The sequence below is a fragment of the Paralichthys olivaceus genome, chromosome 5, assembly GCF_024713975.1.
Source record: "Paralichthys olivaceus isolate ysfri-2021 chromosome 5, ASM2471397v2, whole genome shotgun sequence".
NCBI lineage: Eukaryota > Metazoa > Chordata > Actinopteri > Pleuronectiformes > Paralichthyidae > Paralichthys > Paralichthys olivaceus.
This window is the reverse complement of record NC_091097.1, coordinates 12187970-12213749: the sequence shown is the minus strand read 5'-3', so window position 1 is coordinate 12213749 and position 25780 is coordinate 12187970. Positions and strand designations below refer to the sequence as shown.

Below are 25780 nucleotides of genomic sequence, written 5' to 3'. Positions count from 1 at the left end.
AGTGTTGAGTAGATAATGAGGGAATCTTCATTGTTGGGTGAACTATCCCTTTAAGTTTGTAAAATTATGGAAACATGATTAAACACACAAATCAAAGAAAGTATTCACCTCCACTGACAATAATGGATAAAATAAATATTTCTCCATACAGAGGATTAAAGTACACATGAGAAACCATGAGGACTGAACCGAAGCTCCTCCTCCTGTCCCTCTCTCAGTCTCAGTGTTGTATTAAATTGCTCCTCCAGCACCTCCTCTCCTCATCCTCCAAACCCTCTCTTCTGATCCTCATCACCCTCTCAAGTGACAAGGCCACTCTCAGCACACACTGACAACATGCTGGGGACCCTCTGCACTCTCATCACCGCTCTAACATGTAAGGAGGCTGACTTACTGCAGCTCCGGCCTCGTGTTGGATTCATCAGTCTGTGTGTTTCTCTTGACTCTGTGTCAACTTGTTGTTTCCAGGTGTGAGTGGTGTGACGGTGGTGACACAGAAGCCTCCTGTTGTGACCGTGAGGAAAGGAGAGAGAGTCACCATGGACTGTAACCTGGGGACTGGTACTAATGCTGCTCGCTGGTATAAACAGATTCCAGGAGGAGTTCCTCAGTATGTACTGAGGTTGTATCATACATGGAGTTCTCCAGAGTATGGTTCTGGTTTCACTTCTCCCAAATTCACATCCACTCATCAGTCGACATCAGATTATCGTTTGATCATAAACAACGTGGAGGAGGGAGACTCTGCTGTTTATTACTGTCAAACATGGGACGACTCTGCTAATGAACACGTATCACAGTGATTCACACTGTGACAAAAACCTCAGGGAGGGACACACAGCTTCTGTCAACACACCCGACCAACATCAAACACTATAAGTCCAGAAAACATTGAGGGTGATTGAATAAATTCTCCTGCAGACACAATGTTTGAAACAAGTGCAGCAGTTTTATTTTGGAAAATAAACAGACTGATGAAGAGAATGAGACGTTCACAGTGAACGTTGGTCTCAACAGGAAGTTTCAGCTCCACTCCCCTCAGAGAGCGTCAGGAGGTTTTTGTACAGCCATGTGCACAAACTGAATCACTGTGGTATTCGGACAAGGGACCAAGCTGATTGTGACGGGTAAGAACTTTTTAACTGATCAAAAATCACTATTGATATTTAGCCTCCGACCCTAAAGGACAGAAAATAATAAATGTGTGTGTGTTGATTATGGAAAATATTGAACTTTTTATTTGTTGAATTTTAGATGCTTATATTTTTGGATATCAGCTTTGCCTTGATACCACACTTTGTATTAGTATTTGAAATGTTTCCTACAAACATTTCACCTGTTTTTATTCAGAACATTCTTATAAACGATTAAATTCCACATGTTGTGAGATATTTAATCTTTGCAAAATCTATTTACCTTGACAATATCAATGATAATCCACCATATCTGTTTTTTGGTTTATAGGATTAGTTTTTAAAGTATCTTAATTTGAATTTTGAAATAGTCTGTGATTATTAGATAAACACTAAAAGTAAGAATTTATTTATCATCATTTCCCACACTGACTGAAATAGTTGTATTGGAATACAAATATGATTTTGTTAGACACAATCAATACATATATACATGTTTTAAAAGTCTTATGGATCATATTTTATTAACAGCGTAATTAAAAAAGACAAACTGTAAATATTTTAGATTCTTCTGCAGCATGAAAATTCTTTATTCTTCCCTGAGACTGTCATGTTTTCTATCAATCAGTGTATTCCTAGTAATTCATGTCCTTGTTGTGTTTCCAGGCTCCAGCCTCTCTCCTCCTGTCCTGACTGTCTTCCCTCCGTCCAGTGCTGAGCTCCGCTCCAACAAAGCCACTCTGCTCTGTCTGTCCAGTCAGTCTGTGCCTTTTGCAGAAGTGACCTGGTTGGTTGGTGGGAGCCCAGTGAGCAGTGGGATCTCTACCAGCACCGCCGTCAACCAACCGGACCAGACTTATCAAATAAGCAGCTATCTGGACATCCAGACGTCAGACTGGAACGTGGACAAGATTTACACATGTAAAGTGTCTCACGGCTCCCAGACGTCAGAGAAAAACATCAACAAGTCCGTCTGTGCCACTGAAGAATAACAGAGGAGCAGAACGACCATTTAAAACCTGCTTGTCTTTTACTTTTTTGTTTCATGCTGGAAAAAGTGTTTGTTTGCTTGTAACTCACGTTGTGAGGGTTGGGTAGTGGTGTTGTATCAACTTTGCAACTGTTGCTTTCAATAAAAAATCATTACGTCCAAAACACGTCTGGAATCATTTGTTCTCACTGTAGCTGAGCCAATGATATTTTGAAATCATTCACAATAACTTCACCAGCACCTGATTCTGCTGTAACGTTTCTCAACACAAATGACAGCAAAGTTTGTTTCTGTTCTTGTCAGTAAAATTGACTCAATACTTGAAAAGGTACAAAATAGCACAGAGAGAGCAAAATGTGTTTTCCCTCATTTTGGTTTAGTGAATCAATGTAGTAAAGTTCTCATAAAACCTGTATCTGAAACTGAATTTCCATCCTCGGAGGCATCACCTCTCCACTCCACCCTTTTTTCTCCTTCCCAGGATGCACCTGTGAACCCGCTCTCCTTATTTACAGCCCTAATTAAATAAAAAAGACGAGTGTCAGCTCTCTTTCAAATAATGTTTTAATCTAATCAGCAGTATGTGTGGAAACAGGAGACATGGAGGGGAACATATACAACAAGTTTTCTCCTTCCCAGGAGTCAGAGTGTGAAAACTTCAGTTGAGTATGGTTCTGAGTATCACTTACATTTATTTGAAGATTTTGGGAAATCGTATTAATCATCACATATTGACCAATGAAGCAAATAAGTGAAGGAGGGGTAAATCAGTTAGATTGATAAATAATAACATCACTACGACCATCACTAGATGTGCGTCAGACTTTTAATGCATTGAGGAAATTTAAATCAGCAAATGAACACATTGATTCTTTGTTGCTCAATTTCTGTTAATTGATTCTTTCATGATGAGTAGAAGTTATATTAAAATTTATTTCTATTAAAAACTATTTTCTATTGTTTGATTATGATTTGTGTTTTAGTGGTGTACTTCTTTTTGTCCAAGCATTTCATATATAAAATTAAGATTTGTGTAGTAATCCAGGAAAAGAATTTGGGATGTTTTAACATTTTAATTTTGCTATATTAAATATACGTATAATCAGAGGTTTTAACTTCTGTGTACAGAGAGCATTACCTGATGGCTTCACAGTCAACATGTGTCAGCAGGAGAAAAAGCAGAAGTGTTAAGTGAGGAGGTTTTTGTCACAGTGTGAATCACTGTGATACGTGTTCATTAGCAGAGTCGTCCCATGTGTGACAGTAATAAACAGCAGAGTCTCCCTCCTCCACGTTGTTTATGATCAAACGATAATCTGTTGTCGACTGATGAGTGGATGTGAATTTGGGAGAAGAGAAACCAGAACCATAGTTTGGAGAACTCCATCCATGATAATTATATAGTACAAGCTGAGGAACTCCTCCTGGAATCTGTTTATACCAGCAAGCATAATTATTAGAATCAGTCCCCAGGTTACAGTCCATGGTGACTCTCTCTCCTTTCCTCACGGTCACAACAGGAGGCTTCTGTGTCACCACCGTCACACCACTCACACCTGGAAACAACAAGACGACACGGAGTCAAGAGAAACACACAGACTGATGAATCCAACACGAGGCCGGAGCTGCAGTAAGTCAGCCTCCTTACATGTTAGAGCGGTGATGAGAGTGCAGAGGGTCCCCAGCATCTTGTCAGTGTGTACTGAGAGTGGCCTTGTCACTTGAGAGGGTGATGAGGGTCAGATGAGAGGGTTTGGAGGATGAGGAGAGGAGGTGCTGGAGGAGCAATTTAATACAACACTGAGACTGAGAGAGGGACAGGAGGAGGAGCTTCGGTTCATCATGAAATCTTTCAGTCAGTAATTGAATATGTTCATATAAGTTTCTCTGCATATAGCAAAGTGTGAATGTTAAGATGAAGATAAGAGTTGATTACAGGATCTCTGACATGTAGAAACTGATATTACAGAGATGTTTTATGTTGAATGTAACAAATTGAAGTTGATTCAAGAATTTTCCTTTTAAACTTTGGGATTTCACTGAGACCTGACCTCTTTGTTCACATGGAGCCTCGAGAGAAAGTGCAGGTGCATCCTGGGAGGGAGCAAAGTGAGTATGGAGAGACGTTGCTGCACTAAAAATGATAGTAAACCTGGAATTGTCATTTGTGCCAGTGTAGATGTTCTGAAATTATCCACTTGTAACTCTCTGGTGTGTGTTTTTGTGCAGAGTGAGGTGACCAATAATATTTCCATAATTTATGAAGCCTGAAAAGAAAAGGAACAACTTTCCCCTCAACAGAGTGACTGACTGGATGAGGAGCTGTGGTTTAAGACATGTTTTACTCACCATCTTACTTTTAGTGATCGTTTCTAAAAGATTTGTCCGAGATCCTACAGATGTCACTCGTCCTGGTTTGTGCAATGTTTAAATCTTCACATTTCTTTGTTTCATTTGCCAGAGATTAATATGTTTTCTGCATCTATTGAAGTACACAAACACATGTACATATATTCATAATAAACATTTATAAGTTAGCACTGACTAATACTAATAACTGAAACATCAGTTTCCAGTCCAGTGAAGTGACTCTGAACCTCCTAATTTACATGAAGCTAAATTAAGACAGGAGGCATTCATGTGCATCCTGCAGTTGAGACATGAGCCCCTCCTGTGACCGTCTTATCAACCTTCCAGTGCTGCTCTCTAGTGTGCAATCACCATAACTACACTGTGTACTGTATATGTTCTTATATCTTTTCATCAGGTGGTGCAGATGAAGCAGCACAATGTGGGGTCAGTCATTTCAAATCAAGATTTAAATAACTAAAATCTTTAAATTGTGTGTAAGTCTGTGTGTGTGTGTTTGTGTGTGTGTGGGAGGGGGAGAGAGAGAGTGCTCTGTGTACTTGGAATCCCTGTAATATACACTCACTGGCCACTTTATTAGGTACACCTTGCTAGTATTGCTTGTTCTTAGCCGACAGCAGTGGCACCAGGTGTGGTCTTCTGCTGCTGTAGCCCATCTGCTTCAAGGTTCGATGTGTTGTGCGTTCAGAGATGGTATTCTGCATACCTTGGTTGTAACGAGTGGTTATTTGAGTAACTCTTGCCTTTCTATCATCTTGAACGTCTCTGCCCATTCTCTTCTGACCTCTGACATCAACGAGGCATTCTCGTCCTCACAACTGCTGCTCACTGGATATTTTTTCTTTTTCTCACCATTCTCTGTCAATCCTAGACGTGGTTAAGCGTGAAAATCCCAGTACATCAGCAGTTTTTGAAATACTCACACCAGCACGTCTGGCACCAACAACCACGTTACGTTCAAACTCACTTAAATCCCCTTTCTTCCCTGATGCTCGGTTTGAACTTCAGCAAGTCGTCTTCACCACGTCTAGTTGCTTAAATGCTGCCATGTGATTGGCTGATTAGCTATTTGTGGTAACAGGCAATTGAACAGGTGTGCCTAATAAAGTGAACCGTGAGTGCATATATAAATACTAAAATTAAGATTTGTGTGGTAATCCAGGAAAAGAATTAATAAATTTTGTTATATTAAATATACGAATAATTAGAGGTTTCAACTTCTGTGTACAGAAAGCATTACCTGATGGCTTCACAGTCAACGTGTGTCAGCAGGAGAAAAAGCAGAAGTGTTAAGTGAGGAGGTTTTTGTCACAGTGTGAATCACTGTGATACGTGTTCATTAGCAGAGTCGTCCCATGTGTGACAGTAATAAACAGCAGAGTCTCCCTCCTCCACGTTGTTTATGATCAAACGATAATCTGATGTCGACTGATGAGTGGATGTGAATTTGGGAGAAGAGAAACCAGACCCATAGGTTGGAGAACTATAACTATGATGAAACTTCAGTACAAACTGAGGAACTCCTCCTGGAATCTGTTTATACCAGCGAGCAGAACTGCCAGTAACAGTCCCCAGGTTACAGTCCATGGTGACTCTCTCTCCTTTCCTCACGGTCACAACAGGAGGCTTCTGTGTCACCACCGTCACACCACTCACACCTGGAAACAACAAGACGACACGGAGTCAAGAGAAACACACAGACTGATGAATCCAACACGAGGCCGGAGCTGCAGTAAGTCAGCCTCCTTACATGTTAGAGCGGTGATGAGAGTGCAGAGGGTCCCCAGCATGTTGTCAGTGTGTGCTGAGAGTGGCCTTGTCACTTGAGAGGGTGATGAGGGTCAGATGAGAGGGTTTGGAGGATGAGGAGAGGAGGTGCTGGAGGAGCAATTTAATACAACACTGAGACTGAGAGAGGGACAGGAGGAGGAGCTTCAGTTTGATGACTGTGACACTTAGATCATGGTTTTATGTTGATGAATTTCCAAGGGGCAAACATATGAATTTAAAAACATCATTAAATCTTTCAGTCAGTAATTGAATATGTTCATATAAGTTTCTCTGCATATAGGACAGTGTGAATGTTAAGATGAATATAAGAGTTGATTACAGGATCAGAATTTCCATAGAGATTTATTCTTTTCATTTGTTTTAACTCTTTGAATTTCTTTACCCTCACAGACAACGCTCTGTCCCCTCTAGTTTTTAATCTAGTATTTAGAACACACAGAAAACCTCTGCACCAGGATGTTAATGTACATGAGGACTCGTAAAATACTAAAATGTCTGATGTGTAGCTGGGAGAAAGGCCATGGAGAGATTTAAAAGTAATCAGTAAAATTGTAAAATCAATTCCAAAACATACAGGAAGCCAGTGTGAAGACACTAGAACAGGAGTGATGTGCTCACGTTTTTTGGTTCTGTTTAAAAGCCTGGCAGCTGAGTTCTGTACAGTCTGGCGTCCATCAATAGATTTTTGGGTTAGGGAAGTAAAAAGGCAGTTACAATAGTGGAGGCGTGATGAAATAAAAACATGTAAGATCTTCTGCAGTCAGCCACTAGGGGGTGATCGAGACACTTTGGCTTCACTTTAGGGGAGCTGGCACGTCGGCCATCTTTACAGTCTGTGCTCCGAACCCTCTCACCTGTCTGCAGTCAGCTCACTTTCCAAGTTACAAGGCCCCTCTCAGCAAACACTGACAATTGTGTGCACTCTCATCACTGCTCTACGATGTGTGACGGTGGTGATTGACATTTCTTTCAAACATTTAAATGCTTTTCTTTAAAATTAGTCTCCAGCTACATCACTGAAATGAGGCATACCATGTCTACCTACCTACATTTAAAAAGAAAGAAATGCACACCACCCTCAGGTCAATAAAAACATTTGAGACTCTTCAGCAGCATGGAAATGATTTATCATTAAATTACTTTGTCATGCTTTCTGTTACATTCACAAATCCTTAAATAAAGTAAAAACAATGTGATTACAAATGTGTTTGTATCTATTTCTGCTCATGAAAATACATTTACATTAAAAAAATATCTGACTGAAATAATCCACAATATTTTTGGATATTACAGATCCAGAAGACAAGTGACAGATTATTGCTGATTCATATCTATTTAATTATACAATATTTAATGTAACAAAGTTACATCATGAACACATTTGAATTTAAAATTGAAATAGAGATTGAGTTTTACAAGGTTTCTTTTTTTGGTCTTTTTTTGGTCGTCAGCAGGAGTTGACACGTCAGAACAGTCAAATGAGCTGCAACTGAAACAGAGTTTTTATCAGTGAAGCGTAACCTCTCAACCTCACACTCTTCCTACCCAGGATGCACCTGCAGGCCGCCTCTCCTGATTGATAACTTCATGTAAATGAAAAGGTCAAGGGTCAGACCTGTGTAGAATGATAGGAAACTGTCCCTGACTGCAAACACACCACTGTTTTAATAAGAGCTATTTGATCAATCATAGACATTTTAACTGTGATGTGTTAAAATTATGTTCATATCCTGAAATAGATGATTGTTGTTGACTAATTCAAATCTTAATGAAAGTGATTTTAACTGTGACAGAACTGAAATTCACTAATTACTGAAAGATAAATAAATAACATGCCTCCATACTGCTGGTGTGGTGTCATCCAAGTGTCCGTAAGCCCTGACATTCAAATTCCACTTGAAACAGCTTCATTTACACCATGTTTTGAGCCTAAATGTCCACTGATGTCCTCCTCTGGAGCCGCGTTCACACGTGGATCACAGCGAACATTTAGATTAAACACATGGTGTAAATGATCTCCTTTCAAGTTGTGTTGGATTTGGCTGCAACCCTGTTTACACTTAAAACTCCAGAAGTGTTTCATGGACTTCACTGAGGGAGTTTTTCCTCTCCACAGTCGCCAAAGTGCCTGCTCATTGTGGGAACTGTTGGGTTTCTCTATATTTTGATTTTAAGGTCCTGACCTTCTATGTAAAGTGCCGTGAGATAATGTATATTATGATTTGGCGCTGTACAAATAAATTGAATTGAAATTGAATTGAATGGACTCAAACACTTCACCCACCCCTCCATCATAGTGTTGAGTAGATAATGAGGGAATCTTCATTGTTGGGTGAACTATCCCTTTAAGTTTGTTAAATTATGGAAACATGATTAAACACACAAATCAAAGAAAGTATTCACCTCCACTGACAATAATGGATGAATGAAATATTTTTCCATACAGAGGATTAAAGTACACATGAGAAACCATGAGGACTGAACCGAAGCTCCTCCTCCTGTCCCTCTCTCAGTCTCAGTGTTGTATTAAATTGCTCCTCCAGCACCTCCTCTCCTCATCCTCCAAACCCTCTCATCTGACCCTCATCACCCTCTCAAGTGACAAGGCCACTCTCAGCACACACTGACAACATGCTGGGGACCCTCTGCACTCTCATCACCGCTCTAACATGTAAGGAGGCTGACTTACTGCAGCTCCGGCCTCGTGTTGGATTCATCAGTCTGTGTGTTTCTCTTGACTCCGTGTCGTCTTGTTGTTTCCAGGTGTGAGTGGTGTGACGGTGGTGACACAGAAGCCTCCTGTTGTGACCGTGAGGAAAGGAGAGAGAGTCACCCTGGACTGTAACCTGGGGACTGTTGCTAACAGTGCTGCTTGCTGGTATAAACAGATTCCAGGAGGAGTTCCTCAGCTTGTACTATATAATTATCATGGATGGAGTTCTCCAAGCTATGGTTCTGGTTTCTCTTCTACAAAATTCACATCCACTCATCAGTCGACATCAGATTATCGTTTGTTCATAAACAACGTGGAGGAGGGAGACTCTGCTGTTTATTACTGTCAAACATGGGACAGCTCTGCTAATGAAGACGTATCACAGTGATTCACACGGTGACAAAAACCTCAGGGAGGGACACACAGCTGCTGTCAACACACCCGACCAACATCAAACACTATAAGTCCAGAAAACATTGAGGGTGATTGAATAAATTCTCCTGCAGACACAATGTTTGAAACAAGTGCAGCAGTTTTATTTTGGAAAATAAACAGACTGATGAAGAGAATGAGACGTTCACAGTGAACGTTGGTCTCAACAGGAAGTTTCAGCTCCACTCCCCTCAGAGAGCGTCAGGAGGTTTTTGTACAGCCATGTGCACAAACTGAATCACTGTGGTATTCGGACAAGGGGCCAAGCTGATTGTGACGGGTAAGAACTTTTTAACTCATCAAAAAACACTATTGATATTTAGCCTCCGACCCTAAAGGACAGAAAATAATAAATGTGTGTGTGTTGATTATGGAAAATATTGAACTTTTCATTTGTTGAATTTTAGATGCTTTTATTTTTGGATATCAGCTTTGCCTTGATACCACACTTTGTATTAGTATTTGAAATGTTTCCTGCAAATTTTTCACCTGTTTTTAATCAGAACATTCTTATAAACTATTAAATTCCACATGTTGTGAGATATTTAATCTTTGCAAAATCTATTTACCTTGACAATATCAATGATAATCCACCATATCGGTTTTTTGTTTTATAGGATTAGTTTTTAATGTATCTTAATTTGCATTTTGAAATAGTCTGTGATTATTAGATAAACACAAAAAGTAAGAATTTATTTGTCATCATTTCCCACACTGACTGAAATAGTTGTATTGGAACACAAATATGATTTTGTTAGACACAATCAATAAATATATAAATGTTTTAAAAGTCTTATGGATCATATTTTATTAACAGCGTAATTAAAAAAGACAAACTGGAAATATTTTAGATTCTTCTGCAGCATGAAAATTCTTTATTCTTCCCTGAGACTGTCATGTTTTCTATCAATCAGTGTATTCCTAGTAATTCATGTCCTTGTTGTGTTTCCAGGCTCCAGCCTCTCTCCTCCTGTCCTGACTGTCTTCCCTCCGTCCAGTGCTGAGCTCCGCTCCAACAAAGCCACTCTGCTCTGTCTGTCCAGTCAGTCTGTGCCTTTGGCAGAAGTGACCTGGTTGGTCGGTGGGAGTCCAGTGAGCAGTGGGATCTCTACCAGCACCGCCGTCCACCGACCGGACCAGACTTACCAAATAAGCAGCTATCTGGACATCCAGACGTCAGACTGGAACGTGGACAAGCTTTACACATGTAAAGTATCTCACGGCTCCCAGACGTCAGAGAAAAACATCAACAAGTCCGTCTGTACCACTGAAGAATAACAGAGGAGCAGAACGACCATTTAAAACCTGCTTGTCTTTTACTTTTTTGTTTCATGCTGGAAAAAGTGTTTGTTTGCTTGTAACTCACGTTGTGAGGGTTAGGTGGTGGTGTTGTATCAACTTTGCAACTGTTGCTTTCAATAAAAAATCATTACGTCCAAAACACGTCTGGAATCATTTGTTCTCACTGTAGCTGAGCCAATGATATTTTGAAATCATTCACAATAACTTCACCAGCACCTGATTCTGCTGTAACGTTTCTCAACACAAATGACAGCAAAGTTTGTTTCTGTTCTTGTCAGTAAAATTGACTCAATACTTGAAAAGGTACAAAATAGCACAGAGAGAGCAAAATGTGTTTTCCCTCATTTTGGTTTAGTGAATCAATGTAGTAAAGTTCTCATAAAACCTGTATCTGAAACTGAATTTCCATCCTTGGAGGCATCACCTCTCCACTCCACCCTTTTTTCTCCTTCCCAGGATGCACCTGTGCACCCGCTCTCCTTATTTACAGCCCTAATTAAATTAAAAAGACGAGTGTCAGCTCTCTTTAAAATAACGTTTTAATCTATTCAGCAGTATGTGTGGAAACAGGAGACATGGAGGGGAACATATACAACAAGTTTTCTCCTTCCCAGGAGTCAGAGTGAGAAAACTTCAGTTGAGTATGGTTCTGAGTATGACTTACATTTATCTGAAGATTTTGGGAAATCGTATTTATCATCACATATTGACCAATGAAGCAAATAAGTAAAGGAGGGGTAAATGAGTTAGATTGATAAATAATAACATCACTACAACCATCACTAGATGTGCGTCAGACTTTTAATGTATTGAGGAAATTTAAATCAGCAAATGAACATATTGATTTTTTGTTGCTTAATTTCTGTTAATTGATTCTTTCATGATGAGTAGAAGTTATATTAAAATTTATTTTTATTAAAAACTATTTTACAACTATTTGATTATGATTTGTGTTTTAGTGGTGTACTTCTTTTTGTCCAAGCATTTCATATATAAAATTAAGATTTGTGTAGTAATCCAGGAAAAGAATTTGGGATGTTTTAACATTTTAATTTTGCTATATTAAATATACGTATAATCAGAGGTTTTAACTTCTGTGTACAGAGAGCATTACCTGATGGCTTCACAGTTGGTCAACATGTGTCAGCAGGAGAAAAAGCAGAAGTGTTAAGTGAGGAGGTTTTTGTCACAGTGTGAATCACTGTGATACGTGTTCTTTAGCAGAGTTGTCCCATGTGTGACAGTAATAAACAGCAGAGTCTCCCTCCTCCACGTTGTTTATGATCAAACGATAATCTGATGTCGACTGATGAGTGGATGTGAATTTGGGAGAAGAGAAACCAGAACCATAGCTTGGAGAACTCCATCCATGATAAACACTCAGTACAAACTGAGGAACTCCTCCTGGAATCTGTTTATACCAGCGAGCAGAACTGTCAGTAACAGTCCCCAGGTTACAGTCCATGGTGACTCTCTCTCCTTTCCTCACGGTCACAACAGGAGGCTTCTGTGTCACCACCGTCACACCACTCACACCTGGAAACAACAAGACGACACGGAGTCAAGAGAAACACACAGACTGATGAATCCAACACGAGGCCGGAGCTGCAGTAAGTCAGCCTCCTTACATGTCAGAGCGGTGATGAGAGTGCAGAGGGTCCCCAGCATGTTGTCAGTGTGTGCTGAGAGTGGCCTTGTCACTTGAGAGGGTGATGAGGGTCAGAAGAGAGGGTTTGGAGGATGAGGAGAGGAGGTGCTGGAGGAGCAATTTAATACAACACTGAGACTGAGAGAGGGACAGGAGGAGGAGCTTCAGTTTGATGACTGTGACACTTAGATCATGGTTTTATGTTGATGAATTTCCAAGTGGCAAACATATGAATTTAAAAACATCATTAAATCTTTCAGTCAGTAATTGAATATGTTCATATAAGTTTCTCTGCATATAGGACAGTGTGAATGTTAAGATGAATATAAGAGTTGATTACAGGATCAGAATTTCCATAGAGATTTATTCATTTCATTTGTTTTAACTCTTTGAATTTCTTTACCCTCACAGACAACGCTCTGTCCCCTCTAGTTTTTAATCTAGTATTTAGAACACACAGAAGACCTCTGCACCAGGATGTTAATGTACATGAGGACTCGTAAAATACTGAAATGTCTGATGTGTAGCTGGGAGAAAGGCCATGGAGAGATTAAAAAGTCATCAGTAATCAGTATCAGCTCATGTCAATACATTTACATAAAAAAAATATCTGACTGAAATAATCCACAATATTTAAATATTTTTGGATATTACAGATCCAGAAGACAAGTGACAGATTATTGCTGATTCATATTTATTTAATTACACAGTATTTAAAATAACAAAGTTACATCATAAACACATTTGAATTTAAAATTGAAATAGAGATTGAGTTTTACAAGGTTTCTTTTTTTGGTCGTCAGCAGGAGTTGACACGTCAGAACAGTCAAATGAGCTGCAACTGAAACAGAGTTTTTATCAGTGAAGCGTAACCTCTCAACCTCACACTCTTCCTACCCAGGATGCACCTGTAGGCCGCCTCTCCTGATTGATAACTTCATGTAAATGAAAAGGTCAAGGGTCAGACCTGTGTAGAATGATAGGAAACTGTCCCTGACTGCAAACACACCACTGTTTTAATAAGAGCTATTTGATCAATCATAGACATTTTAACTGTGATGTGTTTAAATTATGTTCATATCCTGAAATAGATGATTGTTGTTGACTAATTCAAATCTTAATGAAAGTGATTTTAACTGAGACTTCAAGGATCATTTACACAGAAATGAAATTCACTAATTACTGAAAGATAAATAAATAACATGCCTCCATACTGCTGGTGTGGTGTCATCCAAGTGTCCGTAAGCCCTGACATTCAAATTCCTCTTGAAACAGCTTCATTTACACCATGTTTTGAGCCTAAATGTCCTCTGATGTCCTCCTCTGGAGCCGCGTTCACACGTGGATCACAGCGAACATTTAGATTAAACACATGGTGTAAATGACCTCCTTTCAAGTTGTATTGGATTTGGCTGCAACCCTGTTTACACTTAAAACTCCAGAAGTGTTTCATGGATTTCACTGAGGGAGTTGTTCCTCTCCACAGTCGCCAAAGTGCCTGCTCATTGTGGGAACTGTTGGGTTTCTCTATATTTTGATTTTAAGGTCCTGACCTTCTATGTAAAGTGCCTTGAGATAATGTATATTATGATTCGGCGCTGTACAAATAAATTGAATTGAAATTGAATTGAATGGACTCAAACACTTCACCCACCTCTCCATCATAGTGTTGAGTAGATAATGAGGGAACCTTCATTGTTGGGTGAACTATCCCTTTAAGTTTGTAAAATTATGGAAACATGATTAAACACACAAATCAAAGAAAGTATTCACCTCCACTGACAATAATGGATGAATGAAATATTTCTCCATACAGAGGATTAAAGTACACATGAGAAACCATGAGGACTGAACTGAAGCTCCTCCTCCTGTCCCTCTCTCAGTCTCAGTGTTGTATTAAATTGCTCCTCCAGCACCTCCTCTCCTCATCCTCCAAACCCTCTCATCTGACCCTCATCACCCTCTCAAGTGACAAGGCCACTCTCAGCACACACTGACAACATGCTGGGGACCCTCTGCACTCTCATCACCGCTCTAACATGTAAGGAGGCTGACTTACTGCAGCTCCGGCCTCGTGTTGGATTCATCAGTCTGTGTGTTTCTCTTGACTCCGTGTCGTCTTGTTGTTTCCAGGTGTGAGTGGTGTGACGGTGGTGACACAGAAGCCTCCTGTTGTGACCGTGAGGAAAGGAGAGAGAGTCACCATGGACTGTAACCTGGGGACTGTTACTAATGCTGCTGGCTGGTATAAACAGATTCCAGGAGGAGTTCCTCAGTATGTACTGAGGTTGTATCATACATGGAGTTCTCCAGACTATGGTTCTGGTTTCACTTCTCCCAAATTCACATCCACTCATCAGTCGACATCAGATTATCGTTTGATCATAAACAACGTGGAGGAGGGAGACTCTGCTGTTTATTACTGTCAAACATGGGACGGCTCTGCTAATGAAAACGTATCACAGTGATTCACACTGTGACAAAAACCTCAGGGAGGGACACACAGCTGCTGTCAACACACCCGACCAACATCAAACACTATAAGTCCAGAAAACATTGAGGGTGACTGAATAAATTCTCCTGCAGACACAATGTTTGAAACAAGTGCAGCAGTTTTATTTTGGAAAATAAACAGACTGATGAAGAGAATGAGACGTTCACAGTGAACGTTGGTCTCAACAGGAAGTTTCAGCTCCACTCCCCTCAGAGAGCGTCAGGAGGTTTTTGTACAGCCATGTGCACAAACTGAATCACTGTGGTATTCGGACAAGGGACCAAGCTGATTGTGACGGGTAAGAACTTTTTAACTCATCAAGAAACACTATTGATATTTAGCCTCCGACCCTAAAGGACAGAAAATAATAAATGTGTGTGTGTTGATTATGGAAAATATTGAATTTTTCATTTGTTGAATTTTAGATTCTTATATTTTTGGATATCAGCTTTGCATTGTTACCACACTTTGTATTAGTATTTGAAATGTTTTCTACAAACATTTCACCTGTTTTTAATCAGAACATTCTTATAAACGATTAAATTCCACGTGTTGTGAGATATTTAATCTTTGCTAAATCTATTTACCTTGACAATATCAATGATAATCCATCATATCTGTTGTTTGGCTTATAGGATTAGTTTTTAATGAATCTTCATTTGCATTTTGAAATCGTCTGTGATTATTAGATAAACACAAAAAGTAAGAATTTATTTATCATCATTTCTCACACTGACTGAAATAGTTGTATTGGAACACAAATATGATTTTGTTAGACACAATCAATAAATATATAAATGTTTCAAAAGTCTTATGGATCATATTTTATTAACAGCGTAATTAAAAAAGACAAACTAAATATTTTAGATTCTTCTGCAGCATGAAAATTCTTTATTCTTCCCTGAGACTGTCATGTTTTCTATCAATCAGTGTATTCCTAGTAATTCATGTCCTTGTTGTGTTTCCAGGCTGCAGCCTCTCTCCTCCTGTCCTGACTGTCTTCCCTCCGTCCAGTGCTGAGCTCCGCTCCAACAAAGCCACTCTGCTCTGTCTGTCCAGTCAGTCTGTGCCTTTGGCAGAAGTGACCTGGTTGGTCGGTGGGAGTCCAGTGAGCAGTGGGATCTCTACCAGCACCGCCGTCCACCGACCGGACCAGACTTACCAAATAAGCAGCTATCTGGACATCCAGACGTCAGACTGGAACGTGGACAAGATTTACACATGTAAAGTGTCTCACGGCTCCCAGACGTCAGAGAAAAACATCAACAAGTCTGTCTGTACCACTGAAGAATAACAGAGGAGCAGAACGACCATTTAAAACCTGCTTGTCTTTTACTTTTTTGTTTCATGCATGAAAAAGTGTTTGTTTGCTTGTAACTCACGTTGTGAGGGTTGGGTGGTGGTGTTGTATCAACTTTGCAACTGTTGCTTTCAATAAAAAATCATTACGTCCAAAACACGTCTGGAATCATTTGTTCTCACTGTAGCTGAGCCAATGATATTTTGAAATCATTCACAATAACTTCACCAGCACCTGATTCTGCTGTAACGTTTCTCAACACAAATGACAGCAAAGTTTGTTTCTGTTCTTGTCAGTAAAATTGACTCAATACTTGAAAAGGTACAAAATAGCACAGAGAGAGCAAAATGTGTTTTCCCTCATTTTGGTTTAGTGAATCAATGTAGTAAAGTTCTCATAAAACCTGTATCTGAAACTGAATTTCCATCCTCGGAGGCATCACCTCTCCACTCCACCCTTTTTTCTCCTTCCCAGGATGCACCTGTGCACCCGCTCTCCTTATTTAGAACCCTAATTAAATAAAAAAGACCAGTGTCAGCTCTCTTTAAAATAATGTTTTAATCTAATCAGCAGTATGTGTGGAAACAGGAGACATGGAGGGGAACATAGACAACAAGTTTTCTCCTTCCCAGGAGTCAGAGTGTGAAAACTTCAGTTGAGTATGGTTCTGAGTATGACTTACATTTATTTGAAGATTTTGGGAAATTGTATTAATCATCACATATTGACCAATGAAGCAAATAAGTAAAGGAGGGGTAAATCAGTTAGATTGATAAATAATAACATCACTACAACCATCACTAGATGTTTGTCACACTTTTAATGTATTGAGGAAATTTAAATAAGCAAATGAACTCATTGATTCTTTGTTGCTCAATTTCTGTTAATTGATTCTTTCATGATGAGTAGAAGTTATATTAAAATTTATTTCTATTAAAAACTATTTTCTATTGTTTGATTATGAATTGTGTTTTAGTGGTGTTCTTCTTTTTGTCCAAGCATTTCATATATAAAATTAAGATTTGTGTAGTAATCCAGGAAAAGAATTTGGGATGTTTTAACATTTTAATTTTGCTAAATTAAATATACGTATAATCAGAGGTTTTAACTTCTGTGTACAGAGAGCATTACCTGATGGCTTCACAGTCAACATGTGTCAGCAGGAGAAAAAGCAGAAGTGTTAAGTGAGGAGGTTTTTGTCACAGTGTGAATCACTGTGATACTTGTTCATTAGCAGAGCTGTCCCATGTGTGACAGTAATAAACAGCAGAGTCTCCCTCCTCCACGTTCTTTATGATCAAACGATAATCTGATGTCGACTGATGAGTGGATGTGAATTTGGGAGAAGAAAAACCAGGACCATATCTCGGAGAACTCCATCCATGATAATTATATATTACAAGCTGAGGAACTCCTCCTGGAATCTGTTTATACCAGCGAGCAGAATAACCAGTAACAGTCCCCAGGTTACAGTCCATGGTGACTCTCTCTCCTTTCCTCATGGTCACAACAGGAGGCTTCTGTGTCACCACCGTCACACCACTCACACCTGGAAACAACAAGACGACACGGAGTCAAGAGAAACACACAGACTGATGAATCCAACACGAGGCCGGAGCTGCAGTAAGTCAGCCTCCTTACATGTCAGAGCGGTGATGAGAGTGCAGAGGGTCCCCAGCATGTTGTCAGTGTGTGCTGAGAGTGGCCTTGTCACTTGAGAGGGTGATGAGGGTCAGAAGAGAGGGTTTGGAGGATGAGGAGAGGAGGTGCTGGAGGAGCAATTTAATACAACACTGAGACTGAGAGAGGGACAGGAGGAGGAGCTTCAGTTTGATGACTGTGACACTTAGATCATGGTTTTATGTTGATGAATTTCCAAGTGGCAAACATATGAATTTAAAAACATCTTTAAATCTTTCAGTCAGTAATTGAATATGTTCATATAAGTTTCTCTGCATATAGGACAGTGTGAATGTTAAGATGAATATAAGAGTTGATTACAGGATCAGAATTTCCATAGAGATTTATCCTTTTCACTTGTTTTAACTCTTTGAATTTCTTTACCCTCACAGACAACGCTCTGTCCCCTCTAGTTTTTAATCTAGTATTTAGAACACACAGAAGACCTCTGCACCAGGATGTTAATGTACATGAGGACTCGTAAAATACTAAAAGGTCTGATGTGTAGCTGGGAGAAAGGCCATGGAGAGATTTAAAAGTAATCAGCAAAATTGTAAAATCAATTCCAAAACATACAGGAAGCCAGTGTGAAGACACTAGAATAGGAGAGATGTGCTCATGTTCTTTGGTTCTGTTTAAAAGCCTGGCAGCTGAGTTCTGTACAGTCTGGCGTCCATCAATAGATTTTTGGGTTAGGGAAGTAAAAAGGCAGTTACAATAGTGGAGGCGTGATGAAATAAAAACATGTAAGATCTTCAGCAGTCAGCCACTAGGGGGTGATCAAGACACTTTGGCTTCACTTTAGGGGAGCTGGCACATCGGCCATCTTTACAGTCTGTGCTCCGAACCCTCTCATCTGTCTGCAGTCAGCTCACTTTCCAAGTTACAAGGCGCCTCTCAGCACACACTGACAATTGTGTGCACTCTCATCACTGCTCTACGATGTGTGACGGTGGTGATTGACATTTCTTTCAAACATTTAAATGCTTTTCTTTAAAATTAGTCTCCAGCTACATCACTGAAATGAGGCATACCATGTCTACCTAGCTACATTTAAAAAGAAAGAAATGCACATCACCCTCAGGTCAATAAAAACATTTGAGACTCTTCAGCAGCATGGAAATGATTTATCATTAAATACTTTGTCATGCTTTCTGATACATTCACAAATCCTTAAATAAAGTAAAAACAATGTGATTACAAATGTGTTTGTATCTATTTCTGCTCATGTCAATACATTTACATTAAAAAATATCTGACTGAAATAATTCACAATATTTAAATATTTTTGGATATTACAGATCCAGAAGACAAGTGACAGATTATTGCTGATTCATATCTATTTGATTATACAATATTTAATGTAACAAAGTTACATCATGAACACATTTGAATTTAAAATTGAAATAGAGATTGAGTTTTACAAGGTTTCTTTTTTTGGTCTTTTTTTGGTCGTCAGCAGGAGTTGACACGTCAGAACAGTCAAATGAGCTGCAACTGAAACAGAGTTTTTATCAGTGAAGCGTAACCTCTCAACCTCACACTCTTCCTACCCAGGATGCACCTGCAGGCCACCTCTCCTGATTGATAACTTCATGTAAATGAAAAGGTCAAGGGTCAGACCTGTGTAGAATGATAGGAAACTGTCCCTGACTGCAAACACACCACTGTTTTAATAAGAGCTATTTGATCAATCATAGACATTTTAACTGTGATGTGTTTAAATTATGTTCATATCCTGAAATAGATGATTGTTGTTGACTAATTAAAATCTTAATGAAGGTGATTTTAACTGTGACTTCAAGGATCATTTACACAGAAATGAAATTCACTAATTAGTGAAAGATAAATAAATAACATGCCTCCATACTGCTGGTGTGGTGTCATCCAAGTGTCCGTAAGCCCTGACATTCAAATTCCACTTGAAACAGCTTCATTTACACCATGTTTTGAGCCTAAATGTCCTCTGATGTCCTCCTCTGGAGCCGCGTTCACATGTGGATCACAGCGAACATTTAGATTAAACACATGGTGTAAATGATCTCCTTTCAAGTTGTATTGGATTTGGCTGCAACCCTGTTTACACTTAAAACTCCAGAAGTGTTTCATGGACTTCACTGAGGGAGTTTTTCCTCTCCACAGTCGCCAAAGTGCCTGCTCATTGTGGGAACTGTTGGGTTTCTCTATATTTTGATTTTAAGGTCCTGACCTTCTATGTAAAGTGCCTTGAGATAATGTATATTATGATTTGGCGCTATACAAATAAATTTAATTGAAATGGAATTGAATGGACTCAAACACTTCACCCACCTCTCCATCATAGTGTTGAGTAGATCATGAGGGAATCTTCATTGTTGGGTGAACTATCCCTTTAAGTTTGTAAATTATGGAAACATGATTAAACACACAAATCAAAGAAAGTATTCACCTCCACTGACAATAATGGATGAATGAAATATTTCTCCATACAGAGGATTAAAGTACACATGAGAAACCATGAGGACTGAACCGAAGCTCCTCCTCCTGTCCCTCTCTCAGTCTCAGTGTTGTATTAAATTGCTCCTCCAGCACCTCCTCTCCTCATCCTCCAAACCCTCTCATCTGACCCTCATCACCCTCTCAAGTGACAAGGCCACTCTCAGCACACACTGACAACATGCTGGGGACCCTCTGCACTCTCATCACCGCTCTAACATGTAAGGAGGCTGACTTACTGCAGCTCCGGCCTCGTGTTGGATTCATCAGTCTGTGTGTTTCTCTTGACTCCGTGTCGTCTTGTTGTTTCCAGGTGTGAGTGGTGTGACGGTGGTGACACAGAAGCCTCCTGTTGTGACCGTGAGGAAAGGAGAGAGAGTCACCATGGACTGTAACCTGGGGACTGTTACTGACAGTGCTGGTCGCTGGTATAAACAGATTCCAGGAGGAGTTCCTCAGTATGTACTGAGGTTTTATCATAGTTATAGTTCTCCAAGATATGGTTCTGGTTTCTCTTCTCCCAAATTCACATCCACTCATCAGTCGACATCAGATTATCGTTTGATCATAAACAACGTGGAGGAGGGAGACTCTGCTGTTTATTACTGTCAAACATGGGACGACTCTGCTGATGAAAACGTATCACAGTGATTCACACTGTGACAAAAACCTCAGGGAGGGACACACAGCTGCTGTCAACACACCCGACCAACATCAAACACTATAAGTCCAGAAAACATTGAGGGTGATTGAATAAATTCTCCTGCAGACACAATGTTTGAAACAAGTGCAGCAGTTTTATTTTGGAAAATAAACAGACTGATGAAGAGAATGAGACGTTCACAGTGAACGTTGGTCTCAACAGGAAGTTTCAGCTCCACTCCCCTCAGAGAGCGTCAGGAGGTTTTTGTACAGCCATGTGCACAAACTGAATCACTGTGGTATTCGGACAAGGGACCAAGCTGATTGTGACGGGTAAGAACTTTTTAACTGATCAAAAAACACTATTGATATTTAGCCTCCGACCCTAAAGGACAGAAAATAATAAATGTGTGTGTGTTGATTATGGAAAATATTGAACTTTTTATTTGTTGAATTTTAGATGCTTATATTTTTGGATATCAGCTTTGCCTTGATACCACACTTTGTATTAGTATTTGAAATGTTTCCTACAAACATTTCACCTGTTTTTATTCAGAACATTCTTATAAACTATTAAATTCCACATGTTGTGACATATTTAATCTTTGCAAAATCTATTTACCTTGACAATATCAATGATAATCCACCATATCTGTTTTTTGGTTTATAGGATTAGTTTTTAAAGTATCTTAATTTGCATTTTGAAATAGTCTGTGATTATTAGATAAACACTAAAAGTAAGAATTTATTTATCATCATTTCCCACACTGACTGAAATAGTTGTATTGGAATACAAATATGATTTTGTTAGACACAATCAATAAATATATAAATGTTTTTAAAAGTCTTATGGATCATATTTTATTAACAGCGTAATTAAAAAAGACAAACTAAATATTTTAGATTCTTCTGCAGCATGAAAATTCTTTATTCTTCCCTGAGACTGTCATGTTTTCTATCAATCAGTGTATTCCTAGTAATTCATGTCCTTGTTGTGTTTCCAGGCTCCAGCCTCTCTCCTCCTGTCCTGACTGTCTTCCCTCCGTCCAGTGCTGAGCTCCGCTCCAACAAAGCCACTCTGCTCTGTCTGTCCAGTCAGTCTGTGCCTTTTGCAGAAGTGACCTGGTTGGTCGGTGGGAGTCCAGTGAGCAGTGGGATCTCTACCAGCACCGCCGTCCACCGACCGGACCAGACTTACCAAATAAGCAGCTATCTGGACATCCAGACGTCAGACTGGAACGTGGACAAGATTTACACATGTAAAGTGTCTCACGGCTCCCAGACGTCAGAGAAAAACATCAACAAGTCCGTCTGTACCACTGAAGAATAACAGAGGAGCAGAACGACCATTTAAAACCTGCTTGTATTTTCCTTCTTTGTTTCATGCTGGAAAAAGTGTTTGTTTGCTTGTAACTCACGTTGTGAGGGTTGGGTGGTGGTGTTGTATCAACTTTGCAACTGTTGCTTTCAATAAAAAATCATTACGTCCAAAACACGTCTGGAATCATTTGTTCTCACTGTAGCTGAGCCAATGATATTTTGAAATCATTCACAATAACTTCACCAGCACCTGATTCTGCTGTAACGTTTCTCAACACAAATGACAGCAAAGTTTGTTTCTGTTCTTGTCAGTAAAATTGACTCAATACTTGAAAAGGTACAAAATAGCACAGAGAGAGCAAAATGTGTTTTCCCTCATTTTGGTTTAGTGAATCAATGTAGTAAAGTTCTCATAAAACCTGTATCTGAAACTGAATTTCCATCCTCGGAGGCATCACCTCTCCACTCCACCCTTTTTTCTCCTTCCCAGGATGCACCTGTGCACCCGCTCTCCTTATTTAGAACCCTAATTAAATAAAAAAGATGAGTGTCATCTCTCTTTAAAATAATGTTTTAATCTAATCAGCAGTATGTGTGGAAACAGGAGACATGGAGGGGAACATATACAACAAGTTTTCTCCTTCCCAGGAGTCAAAGTCTGAAAACTTCAGTTGAGTATGGTTCTGAGTATCACTTACATTTATTTGAAGATTTTGGGAAATCGTATTAATCATCACATATTGACCAATGAAGCAAATAAGTGAAGGAGGGGTAAATCAGTTAGATTGATAAATAATAACATCACTACGACCATCACTAGATGTTTGTCACACTTTTAATGTATTGAGGAAATTTAAATAAGCAAATGAACATATTGATTCTTTGTTGCTCAATTTCTGTTAATTGATTCTTTCATAATGAGTTGAAGTTATATTAAAATTAATTTTTATTAAAAACTATTTTCTATTGTTTGATTATGATTTGTGTTTTAGTGGTGTACTTCTTCTTGTCCAAGCATTTCATATATAAAATTAAGATTTGTGTAGTAATCCAGGAAAAGAATTTGGGATGTTTTAACATTTTAATTTTCTTTTATTAAATATACGTATAATCAGAGGTTTCAACTTCTGTGTACAGAGAGCATTACCTGATGGCTTCACAGTCAACATGTGTCAGCAGGAGAAAAAGCAGAAGTGTTAAGTGAGGAGGTTTTTGTCACAGTGTGAATCACTGTGATACTTCTTCTTTAGCAGAGTTGTCCCATGCTCGACAGTAATAAACAGCAGAGTCTCCCTCCTCCACGTTCTTTATGATCAAACGATAATCTGATGTCGACTGATGAGTGGTTGTGAATTTGGGAGAAGAGAACCCAGAACCTTGGGTTGGAGAACTCCATCCATGAAAAGAATACATTACAAACTCAGGAACTTCTCCTGGAATCTGTTTATACCAGAAAGCACCTTTGTCAGTAACAGTCCCCAGGTTACAGTCCATGGTGACTCTCTCTCCTTTCCTCACGGTCACAACAGGAGGCTTCTGTGTCACCACCGTCACACCACTCACACCTGGAAACAACAAGACGACACGGAGTCAAGAGAAACACACAGACTGATGAATCCAACACGAGGCCGGAGCTGCAGTAAGTCAGCCTCCTTACATGTTAGAGCGGTGATGAGAGTGCAGAGGGTCCCCAGCATGTTGTCAGTGTGTGCTGAGAGTGGCCTTGTCACTTGAGAGGTTGATGAGGGTCAGATGAGAGGGTTTGGAGGATGAGGAGAGGAGGTGCTGGAGGAGCAATTTAATACAACACTGAGACTGAGAGAGGGACAGGAGGAGGAGCTTCAGTTCATCATGAAATCTTTCAGTCAGTAATTGAATATGTTCATATAAGTTTCTCTGCATATAGCACAGTGTGAATGTTAAGATGAAGATAAGAGTTGATTACAGGATCTCTGACATGTAGAAACTGATATTACAGAGATGTTTTATGTTGAATGTAACAAATTGAAGTTGATTCAAGAATTTTCCTTTTAAACTTTGGGATTTCACTGAGACCTGACCTCTTTGTTCACATGGAGCCTCGAGAGAAAGTGCAGGTGCATCCTGGGAGGGAGGAAAGTGAGTATGGAGAGACGTTGCTGCAGTAAAAATGATAGTAAACCTGGAATTGTCATTTGTGCCAGTGTAGATGTTCTGAAATTATCCACTTGTAACTCTCTGGTGTGTGTATTTGTGCAGAGTGAGGTGACCAATAATATTTCCATAATTTGTGAAGCCTGAAAAGAAAAGGAACAACTTTCCCCTCAACAGAGTTACTGACCGGATGAGGAGCTGTGGTTTAAGACATGTTTTACTCACCATCTTACCTTTAGTGATTGTTTCCAAAATATTTGTCCGAGATCCTACAGATGTCACTCGTCCTGGTTTGTGCAATGTTTAAATCTTCACATTTCTTTGTTTCATTTGCCAGAGACTAATATGTTTTCTGCATCTATTGAAGTACACAAACACATGTACAAATATTCATAATAAACATTTATAAGTTAGCACTGACTAATACTAATAACTGAAACATCAGTTTCCAGTCCAGTGAAGTGACTCTGAACCTCCTAATTTACATGAAGCTAAAGAAAGACAGGAGGCATTCATGTGCATCCTGCAGTTGAGACATGAGCCCCTCCTGTGACCTTCTTATCAACCTTCCAGTGCTGCTCTCTAGTGTGCAATCACCATAACTACACTGTGTACTGTATATGTTCTTCTATCTATTCATCAGGTGGTGCAGATGAAGCAGCACAATGTGGGGTCAGTCATTTCAAATCAAGATTTAAATAACTAAAATCTTTAAATTGTGTGTAAGTCGTGGTGAGTGAGACACAATGTATCAGGCCACAATAATCTTCAATATAAAACAATGCACATTTCATTCTAGTTCATTTAAAATGTGCGCACATGTACACACAGAACAATCACGTCTTGTTGAGGTATTCTAACCCATTGTTCTGTTGTTCTTTACTGTAAATACACACACAAACACACACACAAACACACAAACACACACACACACACACACACACACACACACACACGACAAAGCAGGTACATCAAACATATTCTATTTTCTACTATTTTATTTTGACATTTTTTACACATAAATTCATTTTACACTGTTCTGTCTACTTTATTTGTATAGTCAGCTTATTTCTAAATTTACAGAGAGATTTATCCTTTTAATTCCTTTACCTCTTTGGCTCAACTTCTTTCAATCCTTTATTTTGCTTGACATTTGTTTTGAACTGTGCTTTATGATATTTTTCTCAGAACATTGGATGGATGGATGGATGGATGGACGGATGGATAGTCTGCCCGTGTGTGCATACTGTAATGAAGAGAAATGTGGAGCAATACGGAAATGAAGTGGGTTTTGTTTTGTAAATATAAGACGAGAGCTTTTACTTTGAAGGCCGTAAGCGGAAGCATCTTCCCTTA

At 39.3% G+C, this 25780-nt stretch overlaps 4 protein-coding genes across 4 annotated transcripts; all 4 read left to right on the top strand.

The window, feature by feature from the left end:
- The first annotated feature begins 202 nt into the window (after window positions 1-202).
- Window positions 203-2288, top strand: LOC138407799 (immunoglobulin lambda-1 light chain-like). Its single transcript, XM_069525355.1, has 4 exons — window positions 203-376; window positions 469-795; window positions 1098-1127; window positions 1800-2288. The coding sequence occupies exons 1-4, from the start codon at window positions 337-339 to the stop codon at window positions 2123-2125; spliced, it is 723 nt and encodes a 240-aa protein (XP_069381456.1). The 5' UTR covers window positions 203-336; the 3' UTR covers window positions 2126-2288.
- Window positions 2289-8765: 6477 nt separating this feature from the next.
- On the top strand, window positions 8766-10871 carry LOC138407798 (immunoglobulin lambda-1 light chain-like). The gene is made up of 4 exons (XM_069525354.1): window positions 8766-8956; window positions 9049-9378; window positions 9681-9710; window positions 10383-10871. Exons 1-4 carry the CDS (start codon window positions 8917-8919, stop codon window positions 10706-10708), a joined length of 726 nt encoding a protein of 241 aa, XP_069381455.1. The 5' UTR covers window positions 8766-8916; the 3' UTR covers window positions 10709-10871.
- A 3394-nt stretch (window positions 10872-14265) lies between these two features.
- LOC138407800 (immunoglobulin lambda-1 light chain-like) lies at window positions 14266-16331 on the top strand. Its single transcript, XM_069525356.1, has 4 exons — window positions 14266-14421; window positions 14514-14840; window positions 15143-15172; window positions 15843-16331. The coding sequence occupies exons 1-4, from the start codon at window positions 14382-14384 to the stop codon at window positions 16166-16168; spliced, it is 723 nt and encodes a 240-aa protein (XP_069381457.1). The 5' UTR covers window positions 14266-14381; the 3' UTR covers window positions 16169-16331.
- Window positions 16332-20365: 4034 nt separating this feature from the next.
- On the top strand, window positions 20366-22464 carry LOC138407797 (immunoglobulin lambda-1 light chain-like). The gene is made up of 4 exons (XM_069525353.1): window positions 20366-20550; window positions 20643-20972; window positions 21275-21304; window positions 21976-22464. The coding sequence occupies exons 1-4, from the start codon at window positions 20511-20513 to the stop codon at window positions 22299-22301; spliced, it is 726 nt and encodes a 241-aa protein (XP_069381454.1). The 5' UTR covers window positions 20366-20510; the 3' UTR covers window positions 22302-22464.
- Window positions 22465-25780: the final 3316 nt, after the last annotated feature.

Bases quoted from the DNA above. Each gene is read 5' to 3' on its own strand.
- LOC138407799 (XM_069525355.1), top strand. From the start codon at position 337: ATGCTGGGGACCCTCTGCACTCTCATCACCGCTCTAACAT. The intron at 796-1,097 runs CACAGTGATTCA...TCACTGTGGTAT, and splicing joins CTCTGCTAATGAACACGTAT to TCGGACAAGGGACCAAGCTG. The intron at 1,128-1,799 runs GTAAGAACTTTT...TTGTGTTTCCAG, and splicing joins GACCAAGCTGATTGTGACGG to GCTCCAGCCTCTCTCCTCCT.
- LOC138407798 (XM_069525354.1), top strand. From the start codon at position 8,917: ATGCTGGGGACCCTCTGCACTCTCATCACCGCTCTAACAT. The intron at 9,379-9,680 runs CACAGTGATTCA...TCACTGTGGTAT, and splicing joins CTCTGCTAATGAAGACGTAT to TCGGACAAGGGGCCAAGCTG. The intron at 9,711-10,382 runs GTAAGAACTTTT...TTGTGTTTCCAG, and splicing joins GGCCAAGCTGATTGTGACGG to GCTCCAGCCTCTCTCCTCCT.
- LOC138407800 (XM_069525356.1), top strand. From the start codon at position 14,382: ATGCTGGGGACCCTCTGCACTCTCATCACCGCTCTAACAT. The intron at 14,841-15,142 runs CACAGTGATTCA...TCACTGTGGTAT, and splicing joins CTCTGCTAATGAAAACGTAT to TCGGACAAGGGACCAAGCTG. The intron at 15,173-15,842 runs GTAAGAACTTTT...TTGTGTTTCCAG, and splicing joins GACCAAGCTGATTGTGACGG to GCTGCAGCCTCTCTCCTCCT.
- LOC138407797 (XM_069525353.1), top strand. From the start codon at position 20,511: ATGCTGGGGACCCTCTGCACTCTCATCACCGCTCTAACAT. The intron at 20,551-20,642 runs GTAAGGAGGCTG...TGTTGTTTCCAG, and splicing joins TCTCATCACCGCTCTAACAT to GTGTGAGTGGTGTGACGGTG. The intron at 20,973-21,274 runs CACAGTGATTCA...TCACTGTGGTAT, and splicing joins CTCTGCTGATGAAAACGTAT to TCGGACAAGGGACCAAGCTG.